The sequence below is a fragment of the Oryctolagus cuniculus genome, chromosome X (assembly GCF_964237555.1).
Source record: "Oryctolagus cuniculus chromosome X, mOryCun1.1, whole genome shotgun sequence".
NCBI lineage: Eukaryota > Metazoa > Chordata > Mammalia > Lagomorpha > Leporidae > Oryctolagus > Oryctolagus cuniculus.
The window spans coordinates 84,739,250-84,752,860 of NC_091453.1; the positions used below are offsets into that span (position 1 = coordinate 84,739,250).

General features: G+C 37.7%; 1 protein-coding gene across 1 annotated transcript in view; it reads right to left on the minus strand.

Moving 5' to 3' along the window:
• COL4A5 (collagen type IV alpha 5 chain) overlaps positions 1 to 13,611 on the minus strand; it is a 252,813-nt gene that overhangs the window by 156,859 nt on the left and 82,343 nt on the right. Inside the window, exon 2 of the mRNA XM_002720176.5 lies at positions 3,465 to 3,524. Coding sequence (XP_002720222.3) covers positions 3,465 to 3,524 — 60 coding nt within the window. The remainder of the gene's footprint in view (positions 1 to 3,464; positions 3,525 to 13,611) is intronic.

The window sequence follows — 13,611 nt, forward strand, 5'->3', positions numbered from 1 at the left end:
TGCAAGGAGCTAGGAGATTCTTCCAGGTCTCCTACATGGGTGAAGGGGCCCGAGGACTTGGGCCATCTTCTACTGCTTTCCCAGGCCATAGCAGAGAGCTGGATCGGAAGTGGAGCAGCCAGGACTCGAACTGGCGCCCATATGGGATGCCAACACTGCAGCCGCCAGTTTGATGCGCTACATTACAGTGCCGGCTCCTGCAAATTTATATTTGTGTGGGGAATTCTTGCCACTATTACTGCCCCATTATTTATTATTCTTTTTATTCCCCATCGTTTCCCTAATGTCCTTATAGGACTCCATTGACGTTTTTATTAGACTGACATTACACACAGGGCACTGAGGCACTATTCCTTCTCTTTCCCATTTTTTTCCTCTGTGTACTTAAGATTAGATGATCTCCTCTGTTTTATCTTTAAGTTCACTAACCCTTTCTTCTTTGATCTCAATTTTTCTGTTAAGCCTATCTGGAAATTTTTTGTTTGTTTGTTTTACAGTTTTTTTCAAATCTATAGTCTCCTTTTTTTTTGTTTCCAGTGTTCTGTTTTTATTCCTTATCTGTGCACTCATTATGAGGTTTTTCTTTAAACCAATACATATATTTTCTTATCCACTTAAATTTTTGTATACAAATTCTAACTTCTGTGTTGTTTCAGAGTAGATTTTCATAGATTTTTGTTTCTTGATTATGGATCACTTTAATCTAGCCAATTTTAATAGAGATTCTGGATTCTCTGACCTGCCTCTGAACACAATTTATCAAAGAGATACCTGCACCACCATGTTTATAGCAGCACTGTTCACAATAGCCAAAATTTGGAATCAACCAAAGTGTCCATCATCAGATGAATGGATAAAGAAAATGTGGTATTTATACACAATGGAATATTATTCAGCTATAAAGAAGAATGAAATTCTATCATTGGCAGCAAATGGATGCAACTAGAGGACATCATGTTGAGTGAAATAAGCCAGACACAAAAAGACAAATACCTCATATTATTCCTTGTATATGAGAACTAAAACTTAAGAAAAACAAACATGAAGAAATGTGTGTGCAACAGTTTTGCTGCAAATATAGTTTTGTAAGATGTTGTTTTATTCCTTTGTCAAACCAATAGTTAAGAATGCTATACTACTATAATTTTAACGTTCTGTGATTACTTTTAAAATTTACTGTACATGGGTGAAATGGTCATTTTTCCATTCAATTATTGTTTACAGCTGTTGTCTATATTCCCACTAAAGTAGGGCCTTTTTGCTTTTTATTTGTTACATTTCTTACTTGGTTAAGTATTAAGCCTTTTTACTGTATTGTAAATTTAAAATGTTTTCTCAAAAACTAAAAAGAAAGAAAGGGAGAAAGAAGGAGGATGGGAGTGAGAGGAGGAGAAGAATGGGAGGGAGGAAGAGATTATCACTGAGTTCTTAGAATTGTATCTACACATCACATTCAATCTATTAAAAACTTTAAAAATTAAAATTAAAAAGTTTTTAAAAAGTTAACTCAGTTGAACTGAAACTTAAAACTGTTTTCCCTTAAGTAGACAGTTCAGTCTATACTCAGTAATTGTAGTTTTTCTGCTGCTCCTTTTCACTGAGCTGCTTGAGTTCTCTCCTACATATGTAAAGTTCAAGATTCAATTAAGAATTTGAATACAGTCATAAAGCGGATTTTTGGGCCTCCCTGTCTGTGTGTCCCTCCTTCCAGTGTACTCTTCTCTCATTTCCAGTCATTCTGGCATCCACAACTCTGTCCTATGACTTCTCAAGACAGTAAGACTTTGGCTTTCTGTTTGGGTTCCAGACATCCTTTGCCATTCATACTGAGCTATGTACTCATGACACATGCCATATATGCAAAGTAACAAAGTGTACTTTTATGGTTGGCTAAAAGTTTGGGTGTTCCCCAAAGGCCCATGTATTGGGGTTTATTCTCTGAAGTCTTGTCTTAATGGTAATGGATGAAAGGTGCAAACTTGATCTAACAATGCTGACTAGGAGATGAACCCAGTGTAGACCACTAAAGCACACCCTTGGAAAATAGTTCTCTTGAGAGGGGTGGTAACTTAAGCAGAGTTCTGATTAGCTTCTCTCTCTTGGCTTACTGGCTCACTAGGACAAAATTAAGTGACTGCAGACTCAAGAAAACAGAGACAATTTTTAAAAGCTGACTAATACAACTTCTTTCCTCTAAAAGTACAATCCTCTCCACTTTCTTCCCTTGGTCACTTTCCTTGCTATCAAATAGGTGTTATTTTTTTTTTTTGTCCAGAGGTTTTAAGGCTTATCTAAAAAGTAAGTTTGATAAAAGTCACTCTACTATCTGAAACTGATCCTTTTTTAAAATCAGTGCATAAAGCACCCTTACAACAAAACTACTTCTGAACTAATGTCAGTTATGAATGTTACTTATTCTATAGAATACATAGTCAAAAAAGGTGTTCTGTTAGGGAGAATATGGGTTACATGGTCAAATGGGGTTTGGAAATGCAGTGCTGCAAAAACAAATATGCATCTTTGCTATAGAACTTTCAGGAATCTTTAGTATGGAAATGGTCCTTCTACTTCCCTGAGAACTATGACATTGCCCTGAACTTTTCCACAGAGAATTAGTAACACTCATTCATTCATTCACTCATTCTAAACTACTTACTGAGTCCCAAACAGTGGAGTCTGGAATATAATCCTCTGTCTCCTAGTATAATTCTCTTTGTGCTACGATTTACTGTACTTTTAAAATTTTCTAGTTTTTTATACCCATTGACATTCACAGTGGCTAGGTTTATGCTATTTAATCTTCTCCTATACGTAATCATATACACACACACACACATACATACATGTGTATACACACACGAACATACACACACAATAGGAGGGTTTGCTATGGAAAAAGTAAGACAAAAGTTGCAATTCACCTATCATTAACAGGCATGGATAAGATGAAGATGAGTGAAATTGTCTAGCACGGGATCCATCTCAGATTAGTAGACTGGAGTTTGCTTCTTATGTGTCTCCTTTTGTTTTTGCCTATTAAGTCAATTATTTCAGCAAGACTGATGAGGGCTTGGCAGATAACAGCTCTCAGGCCAAATGCTGTCAGAAGCTTATTTTGTGCGGCTCAAGCTCACGAAAAATTTTAGTCATTCAAAACATTTTTTAACATTTTAATTTATTTAGTTTATTTGCCACTTTTAAAGGGCTTTTTTTTTGTAATGGAAGGACTATGTGACAGGGAGCATATGTGTTTACAAAGCCTATAATATTTACTATATGGCACTCTACAGAAAATATTTGCTGATCCTTGAGAAATAGTCTAATTCTCATATCTCTAAAACAAAGCAATATATGACTCTTTTTACTTAAGTGCTGAGATAGAAGCCCTGTTTTTTTTTTTAAGTGCAAGAAAACACTATTTTATTCATTTTACTCGGTTTGCAAAGGTCCATCTCAGAGATTACCTTTTCCCCTTTGACACCGCTACAGTCACACTTTGATCCTGGAGAACATCCATAGCAGGCCTATGAGGAAGAGAAATAGGAGAAAATCATTAAATATGAACCTTAAAAACCAGACTGTGAATTTTTTTTCCCCAGGCAGAGTGAACAGTAAGAGAGACAGAGAGAAAGGTCTTCCATTTCCGCTGGTTTACCCTCCAATGGCCGCCGCTGCCAGTGTGCTGTGGCCGGCGCATCGCGCTGATCCGAAGCCAGGAGCCAGGTGCTTCTTCCTGGTCTCCCATGGGGTGCAGGGCCCAAGCACTTGGGCCATCCTCCACTGCACTCCCAGGCCACAGCAGAGAGCTGGCCTGGAAAAGGGGCAACCGGGACCCCGACCAGGACTAGAACCCGCTGTGCCAGCGCCACAAGGCGGAGGATTAGCCTAGTGAGTCACGGCGCCGGCCCAGACTGTGACTTTCAACTCAACAGAATTCAACAATCCAAACTTGTAAACAAATATCAAAAAAAAAAATCTGAAAGGATATCAACCAAATGGACAAAATTGGTTACTTCTGTTATTTATATATATATATTATAACATACATATATTATATATATGTCTGAAATTTTTAGTGAGCAAATGTAATTTTTATTAAAGTGAAAATATATTTAAGAAGACATTAAAAATGGAAAAGAAATTAATATGAATTCCCTGTAGCACCATTTGTCACTTGTCTAAGCCCTTCAGAACTCTTTTTTTCTACTAACATAGCTTATAAGCAGTTACCTCTCGGGGGCTGGCCTGTGGCATGGCAGGTAAAGCCACTGCCTATGATGCCAGCATCCAACATGAACACAGGTCTGAGACCTGGCTGCTCCACATCTGATCCAGCTCCCTGATAATGCAACTGGGAGGGGAGCAGATGATGGCCTGAGTGCTTGTGCCTCTGCCACTCATGTGGGAAACCCAGATGGAGACCTCATCCAGCCCCAAACATAGCTGCCATCTGGAGGAGTGAACCAGTGCATGGAAGAGCTCTCTTGCTCTTGCTCTATCTCCCTTTCTCCTTCTCTCCATCACTCTGCCTTTCAAATAAATCTTTTAAAAGGTTATCTCTACTAGCAATGAGCTTCGCAACTAGCCAAGGATGCATACTGCTTGAAGTCCCCTTTTTCTCTGCATTCGTGAGTGCTCATGGAGCATACAATATTTTACCACATTGCTTTTCTTTGACTCCCCACACCAGTCACCAGCAGCAGCTCAAACTCTAATAGCTCCAACTTTACCACAAATGTTGCTCCCTCAACCTAGATGTCCTAAATAGTGCTAACACACAGATTCATTCACATGTGTTAGGAATTGTGGTCCTGAAGCTAGAAAAATATCCTCCTCTAAAATAATCTACATTGGACAAGCAAATGGGAGATGACTTTGGCCATTGAAAAGCATAGGGCCATTGGTTCGTTTCCCTGCTGCTCTGCTTCAATCCAGCTCCCTGCTAATACACCTAGGAAAGCAGCAAAAGATAGCCCTAGTCATTGGGCCCCTGCACCAATGTGGGAGACAAAGATGAAGTTCCAGGCTCCCAGCTTTAGCTTGGCTCAGCCCCAGCTGTTGCAGACATTTGGGGAGCAAACCAGAGGATGGAAGGTATCTCTCTCCATCTCTCCCTTGTGTTCTCTACCTCTGCCTTTCAAATAATACATCAATCTTTTTTTAAACAAAACTATCATTTACTCAAGCATGAAGTTGAGCTGCTTAAGAAAACAAATAGTAAATAGCTTAATATATGTAGACAAATCAGAATTTATATAAAACAGATATCAGACTGACTTATGGAAACCTTTATGTGATGCAAAGACCACATAATATTCATCGTGCCCAACCTTAAGGGCTTATTACTTAAATAGTACCTCAGCCTCCTGCCCAATGTTCCATGCTTTCCATTCCTTTAGTCACAATAAGAATCCTTTCCCCAGTTCTCCAAGGTACTAGAAGTGCTGACCTTGACCTTCTAGTCAGAATTCTTAACCAGTTGAAACTGCAAGTTACCCTCATGCTGAAACCTCTTTCCCAAATTATAAGAGCAAATAATAATGGCTTCAGCTTGGAAGAATCTCTCACTCACAATGCAAGAGGCTGTTCCAACAAAATATGTGTTCCTGACACTTCAATTTGAAACTGTTATGCAAACAAATTTTATTAAACATAGGTGATTAGGTTGTACATTGTTTTAGTGTTACATGTTAATAGCATTACAGATTAATAGGCTTGTTCAGACTTACTCATTCCTCAAACATGAATTAAGTATGATTAGAGGTCAGAAAAGTTGTTAGGCACTAGAGATAAGCCACAGTTCCCTCCAACATATATAAGTAATTCAATAAACACTTATTGATCAACTGCCATGCACCAGCCCTGTATTAGGTACATGTAGAGATACAAAGAAAGCACATCAATGCTCTCTAATGAGAAGGATAAACTCATATACAAAATATTACAGTACAATGTGCCATCAATAGAAGTTAATTAAAATATATATTATTTTATGTTAAAATAAACACTAGATTCTAAACTATAAGCTTATAAATTTTAGAAGTTACTTATTCCCAAGTAAATATTGATTCACAAGTTCACAAATAAGAATTATCATTTGTCATAGTCACTGAATTAGATTGCTCATATAGCGACTACTCAGTTAAATGTATTAATGGATGAGTAAAGAGTATAGATAAGCCAAAATGGCTGTTAATGGAGAATAATTGATATTTGATTTTGGAATATATAGCTATATCGTTTTAAAGATTTATTGATTTATTTGAAAAATAGAGTCAAAGAGAGACAGAGAAAAGGGGACAACACACACACACACACACACACAGAGAGAGAGAAACTTCCATCTGCTGGTTCACTCCACAAATGGCCACAATGGCTGGAGCTGGGCCAGTCTGAAGACAGGAGCTCATGGGTGCAGGGGCTTAAGTAATTGGGCCATCTTCTGCTGCTTTCCCAGGAACATCAGCAGAGAGCTGGATCAGAAGTAGAGCAGCTGCGACTCAAACCAGTGCCCATATGGGATGCTGGTGCCACAAGCAGTGGATCTACTTGCTATGCCACAGCACCAGCCCTCTGTGTCTATATCTTATACATGAATATATGAAGATGAGTTTTTGTTGCAATAAGCAGAAGATGGTATAACTTTGCATCTTCAGTCTTTATTGAGATTTTCCTCTGTTAAACATAAATTAAGATCCTGAGAACTTTGCAAAGCAATAGCCTAATAATATTTCATTAATATGAAGAAGTACGTGACTTTTCTTTATAACTATATTTTTCTTTTTAAAATTTAATTATTTGTTATTTATTAGAAAGGCAGAGAGACAGAGAAAGATCTTCCATCTGCTAGTTCTCTCCCCAAATCCCTGCATCATCCAGGACTGGGCCAGGTTTAAACAAGGAACCCAGAACTCAATCTGAGTTTCCCAGGTTAAGTAGCAAAGACCCAATTACCCAGTTACCTGAGACTCCCAGGGTATGTGTTAACAGGAAGCTGGAATTGGAAGTAGAGCCTGGACTCAAACTCAGGCACTCTTGATACGAAACTTAGGTGTCCTGAGCAACCTCTCAACCATTGTACCAAAGCTGTGCTACATAATTGTATTTTTCACTTCTCAGTATCCAACAATATTCCTCAACTCTGAGTATCATTTATAAACAAAGGAACTTTACATACATTTGCTTGTCATTTTTCAAGAGGGCCTATGAAATATGTTTCTTAAAAAATAGTTTTGTCTTATTTTATTATACCCTTTCATTAGTTAACATACACTTTAGAGAAATCAATATTTAAAATACTTAGGAATCATAGATCAATTTGTTGGAATCTATTTAAATATTTAAGTTATGTTCTTTTTATTCCATCTAACTTATGAGAAGGACTGTATTCATGGATTAAAAACCCCCCAAAAACAAAAACCAGACAATTGTAATACACACAGCAACCACTAGATGCCATATTCTATACATCTATAACAGTGGTACCCACATGGAAATAAGCCCAAACTGACATCTGGTTAATGGAACAATTTATTTTCTTTTACTAAAATGTATTGATATTTATTAGGTACATATTAAATACAAATTACAATATTAAGTATACAAATCATAAAATAAGTATAGGTGTGGTACTGCCTTTAAGGAACTTCCAATCTAGTTTTCTTAAAAAGGCATAAACAAATGAGAATAAAATTTAAGTGCAATGGAATAACGATACAGTAAGTAATGGTAACTGAGAAAGCAATACAATATATCCTGTGCTTATTTTAGTAGTTGAATAATTAGGCAACCACAGATATTCTCATATTAAACAGCTATTTTTCATTTATAAAATGATAGGCATAGACAGTATGATCTCCTCAGGTAGTTTCCAGTTTTCAGTCTGATTCTGTAGGATTCACCATGTAAAAATGAGCAGCATAGTCAATAATTTCTGTTACAGTTAAGATAGACAGTTCCTTGAGGCCTGGGAGTATTGACCAAAGCTCTTTAGAGAAGGTCAGTACCTGGACTTCGATTTGGAAGGATAGACAGATACCTAGAGGGAAAATGACCAGACTAAGCAATAAGATAAATATGCAATTTGCCTGGGGTAAAGAGTCAAGTAAAATGAACATTCAGAACCTTATTGTATAGGATTTCTAAGTCCTTATGAAAAAAGTAGATTAGGAGATAAGGCTAAAACATCTTTCAAAACTGTAGGAAAAGCTATTTGATTCTATAAAATAAAGACTGTTAAAGCAAGATAGTGATAGAACAACAGTAATAGTTTAAATTCTGTATGATAGGAAAAATAATAAAAGTTAAAGGAAGATTTTCATATAATCACACAGTAAAATATATAATAAAACTAAAGTAGTTAAAACAGTATGGGATTGCTCAAAGCACAGATAGCTCAATGAACCAAATCAGAAAGGTCAGAATCAGACTACAGCCACACACACATACACACACACACACACACAAATACCATACGATAAAAGTTGTCATGCCAATTAAATGTGTATATGTTCAACATATGGTGCTAGGACATATATATCAAATAATAAGCTTGGACCTGAGGCTGAGACAGTAAACATACAGACTGAATATTCCTTATTCAAAGTGCTTGGGACTAGACACATTGTGAATTTCTGAATATTTTGGATTGTAAAATATTTGCATACATGTAATGGGATATCTTAGGGATGAGACCCAAGTCTAAACCATGACATTCATTTGTGTTTTTTTTTTACACCTATACACATTTCCTTTTTTTTTATTTGACAGATAGAGAGAGAGAGAGACAAAGAGAAAGGTCTTCCTTCCATTGGTTCACCCCCCACATGGCCACTATGGCCGGAGCTACACCAATCTGAAGCCAGGAGCCAGGTGCTTCTTCCTGGTCTCCCACGCGGGTACAGGGGCCCAAGCACTTGGGCCATCCTCCACTGCCTTCCCCGGGCCACAGCAGAGAGCTGGATTGGAAGAGGAACAACCGGGACTAGAACCCGGCACCCATATGGGATGCCAGTGCTGCAGGCGGAGGATTAGCCAAGTGAGCCACGGCGCCAGCCCCATACACCTACACATATTTCAAGAATATAATTTTATACAGTATTTTTTAGTGTTTCTATATTTTGATTGTGACCTATCACAAAGTCAGGTGTGGAATTTTTTTTACTTATACCATAATGTCAGCACTCAAAAAGTTCTGGATTTGGAGCATTTCAGATTTTGGATTTTTGGTTTATAGACATTCAACCAGTATTGGACTTAAAAGAATAAAATCAAACTTCTATGTGCATTTAGATCACCTAGAGAATCTCACAAAAACTCAGATATCAATTACCTATCCTAGAGATTATATTTTAGTAAGCTTGAAGTTGAATAGTAAAACATGAAATTTTAATAAATATCTCTAGGTCATTCTAATTCTGATTCTTCAAGAAGACATATACTTTAAAATAATGGCATACAGACACAAGAATATTTCAAATATTCCAATAATATGGCTAGTTATCTAGACTGGTATGCTTACTTAAAAATGAGAAAAATGCTCAAATACCTTCCCCAAAACATCAAAGAGTAGCACAATAGAATTTAGCAGGTCAAAATTTAGGGGAAAAAACAGTGAACTGGCCAAGAAACTACTTTTGCTCTGAGGGCATTTGTCAAATTTGGAGAATCTGAGGCTTTTGTTTTATAACTTCTTTGAAACAGAGTGCATCATATGTAAATATTCCCCACAATCCCACTCCCAGGAAACTAGAAGAAAATATATTTTGGTTTTCAGCAGAGAAGTGCAAGAAAACAGATCCTTAAAAACCCATAACCACAAACTCTCACATACATTTTCAATCCAAATTAACATTGCACAGGTGGCCCAGATGGCCCACTAATCTTATAGTGAGAATTTTTTTAAATTGGACTGAGGCTACTTTGACCTCCTAGAGGCTGAGCATACATACTTACAAATACTCTGCAGATAAATGTATCTTCACAGCCAACTTCAAAGAATTTCAGTACATAAATTTTGAGAGGAAAATGAAATGCCCATTGAAAGTCATTAAAGAAATAAGGAAGCAAAATACCACAGGCAAACCCAGAAGAAACATCCAACAGCAAAAACTAGTGAGCAAAGATTTCCAATATTGGAATTAGATAAATTATATTAGATAAAAATATATAATAGCCAATAAAATTATAAACTACATTTTTAAAAGCTGAAAATAATATTTAGCAAATTGTATAAAGAATGAAAGACACTTTGAAATTAAAATTAAATATAAATGCTAGAAATAAAAAATATAATAACTGAAATCTGAAATTCAATAGATGGACTTCAGACTAGATACAGCTGAAGAGAGACTTGGTCAAGTTAAAAAGAAATTTTAGGGGCAAGTTTTCTCACAGTAGGTTAAGCTTTCACTCGAGACACCTGCATCTGATATCAGCATGCCTGGAATCGGGTCTGTCTCTGCTTCAGATCCAAACACCTGCTAATGTACTTGGAAGGCAGTTGATGATGGCTCAAATACTTGGGTTCCTGCCACCCAGTGGGAGACCCAGACAGGGTTATTGACTCCTGGCTTCAGCCTGGCCCAGTCTTATTGCATCTTGCAGGCATTTGGGAATTGAATCAGCAGATCAAAGATCTCTCTCTTTCAAACCATCAGATTCATTCTCATTGTTTCTCTCTCTCTCTCTTTCTCTCTCTCTCTCTCTGTTACTTTACCTTTTAAATACATAAATATCCGCATTCTTATATTTAACAGGGATCACTTTTCAGTTAAGTTTCAACACTTAAGAATAATTGTGTATTAATTACAGAATTCAACCAATGGTATTAAGTAGAATAAACAGAAAAAATACTAAAAGGGATAAAGTATTAATTTGTTCATCAACAGTCAGGGCAAGGGCTGATCAAGTCACCGTTTCTCATAGCGTTATGTCACTTCAACAGGTTTTCTTTTTGGTGCTCGGTTAGTTGTCGCCGATCAGGGAGGACATATGATATTTGCCCCTTTGGAACTGGCTTATTTCACTCAGCATGATGTTTTCCAGATTCCTCCATTTTGTTGCAAATGACAGGATTTCATTGATTGCCCAAATGGTACAGTTAGAAACATACCAGGGGAATCCAATTCAATCCCATCAAGGTGGCAGGTACCAATGCAATCTCACTAGTCCAAGTGATCAATTTCAGTTCAAAATTGATCATAATGATAGGACTAAGAACCAAAGGGATCACATAAACAAGAATAGTGTTTGCAAATACTAGCTGATAGAATGAAAAAGGGAGAGAATGATCCAACATGGGAAGTAGAATACACAGCAGACTCATAGAATGGCGGATGTTCTAAACAGCACTCTGGCCTCAGAATCAGTCCTTAAGACATGCGGACCCGGCTGAAAAGCCCATGACAGTATTTTAGGCATGGAAAGCCAAGACACTGTGGCAAAAAAAAAGAAAATGACCTAAATGAAAGATCTCCACAAGTGAGATCCCAGTGGAAAGAACAGGTCATCAAAGAAGGAGATACCTTTCTCTGAAGGGAGGAGAGAACTTCCACTTTGACTATGACCTTGTCCAAATATGATCAGAGTCAGCGAACTCAAAAGGCTTCCATAGCCTTGGCAACTCATGACAAGAGCCTAGGGTGATTACCGACGCCATAAACAAGAGCGTCAATTTGTTAAGTCAACAACAGGAGTCACTGTGCACTTACTCCTCATGTAGGATCTCTGTCCTTAATGTGCTGTGCATTGAGATGTAATGCTATAACTAGTACTCAAACAGTATTTTTCACTTTGTGTTTCTGCAGGGGTGCAAACTATTGAAATCTTTTTTTTTTAACTTTTATTTAATGAATATAAATTTCCAAAGTACAGCTTATGGATTACAATGGCTTCCCCCCCCATAACAACCTCCCACCCGCAACCCTCCCCTTTCCCACTCCCTCTCCCCTTCCATTCACATCAAGATTCACTTTCAATTCTCTTTATATACAGAAGATCAGTTTAGCACACATTAAGTAAAGATTTCAACAGTTTGCTCCCACACAGAAACATAAAGTGAAAAATACTGTTTGAGTACTAGTTATAGCATTAAATCTCAATGTACAGCACACTAAGGACAAAGATCCTACATGAGGAGTAAGTGCACAGTGACTCCTGTTGTTGACTTAACAAATTGACACTCTTGTTTATGGCATCAGTAATCACCCTAGGCTCTTGTCATGAGCTGCCAAGGCTATGGAAGCCCCCTGAGTTCACCGACTCTGATCATATTTAGACAAGGCCATGGACAAAGTGGAAGTTCTCTCCTCCCTTCAGAGAAAGGTACCTCCTTCTTTGATGACCTGTTCTTTCCACTGGGATCTCATTCACGGAGATCTTTCATTTAGGTTTTTTTTTCCCCAGAGTGTCTTGGCTTTCCATGCCTGAAATACTCTCAGGGGCTTTTCAGCCGGATCCGCATGCCTTAAGGGCTGATTCTGAGGCCAGAGTGCTGTTTAGGACATTTGCCATTCTATGAGTCTGCTGTATTTCACTTCCCATGTTGGACCATTCTCTCCCTTTTTCATTCTATCAGCTAGTATTTGCAGACACTAGTCTCGTTTATGTGATCCCTTTGGTTCTTAGTCCTATCATTATGATCAATTGTGAACAGAAATTGATCACTGGGACTAGTGAGATGGCATTGGTACATGCCACCTTGATGGGATTTAGTTGGAATCCCCTGGTATGTTTCTAACTCTACCGTTTGAGGTAAGTCAGCTTGAGCATGTCCCGAATTGCACATCTCTTCCCTCTCTTAATCTTCTGTATATAAAGAGAATTGAAAATGAATCTTTATGTGAATGGAAGAGGAAAGTGAGCGGGGGGGGGGGGTGGGAGGGAAGTTATGGGGGGGGAGTCATTGTAATCCATAAGCTGTACTTTGGAAATTATATTCATTAAATAAAAGTTAAAAATACATAAATAAAAGTTTTTTTCAAAAACAAAATTATAGGAGCCGGCGCTGTGGCATAGCAGGTGAAAGCCACCTCCTGCAGTGGGCACTGGTTCAAGTCCTGGTTGCTCCACTTCCCATCCATCTCTCTGCTATGGCCTGGGAAAGCAGTGGAGTATGGCCCAAGTCCTTGGGCCCCTTCACCCATGTAGGAGACTTGGAGTAAGCTCATGGCTCCTGGCTTTGGATTGGCACAGCTCTGGCTGTTGCATCCAATTGGGGAGTGAACCATCGGATGGAGGAGGACCTCTCCCTCTCTCTCTCTCTCTCTCTCTCTCTCTCTCCGCCTCTCCTTCTCTCTCTGTGCAACTCTTTCAAAAAATTTTAAAAAAAAATTATATATAATTCACCACACAGATAAAACATGGAAAATCTGAAATAATAGTTAATAGACACAAAAGAGTGAGAAAGTATAACATACACATACTCTGGTCCAGAAGAAGAGATATAAGAGATGAGATGGGACAGAGGCAGTAGCTTAAGAGACCATGTCTGATATTTTTAAAGTAATAATTAAAAGTATTTGTGATTTAAGAAGCCCAACACATCCAATGGAAGAAAAATAAAACCAAATTAGATACAACACACCATAACTGCAGAACATAAAAGCAAAT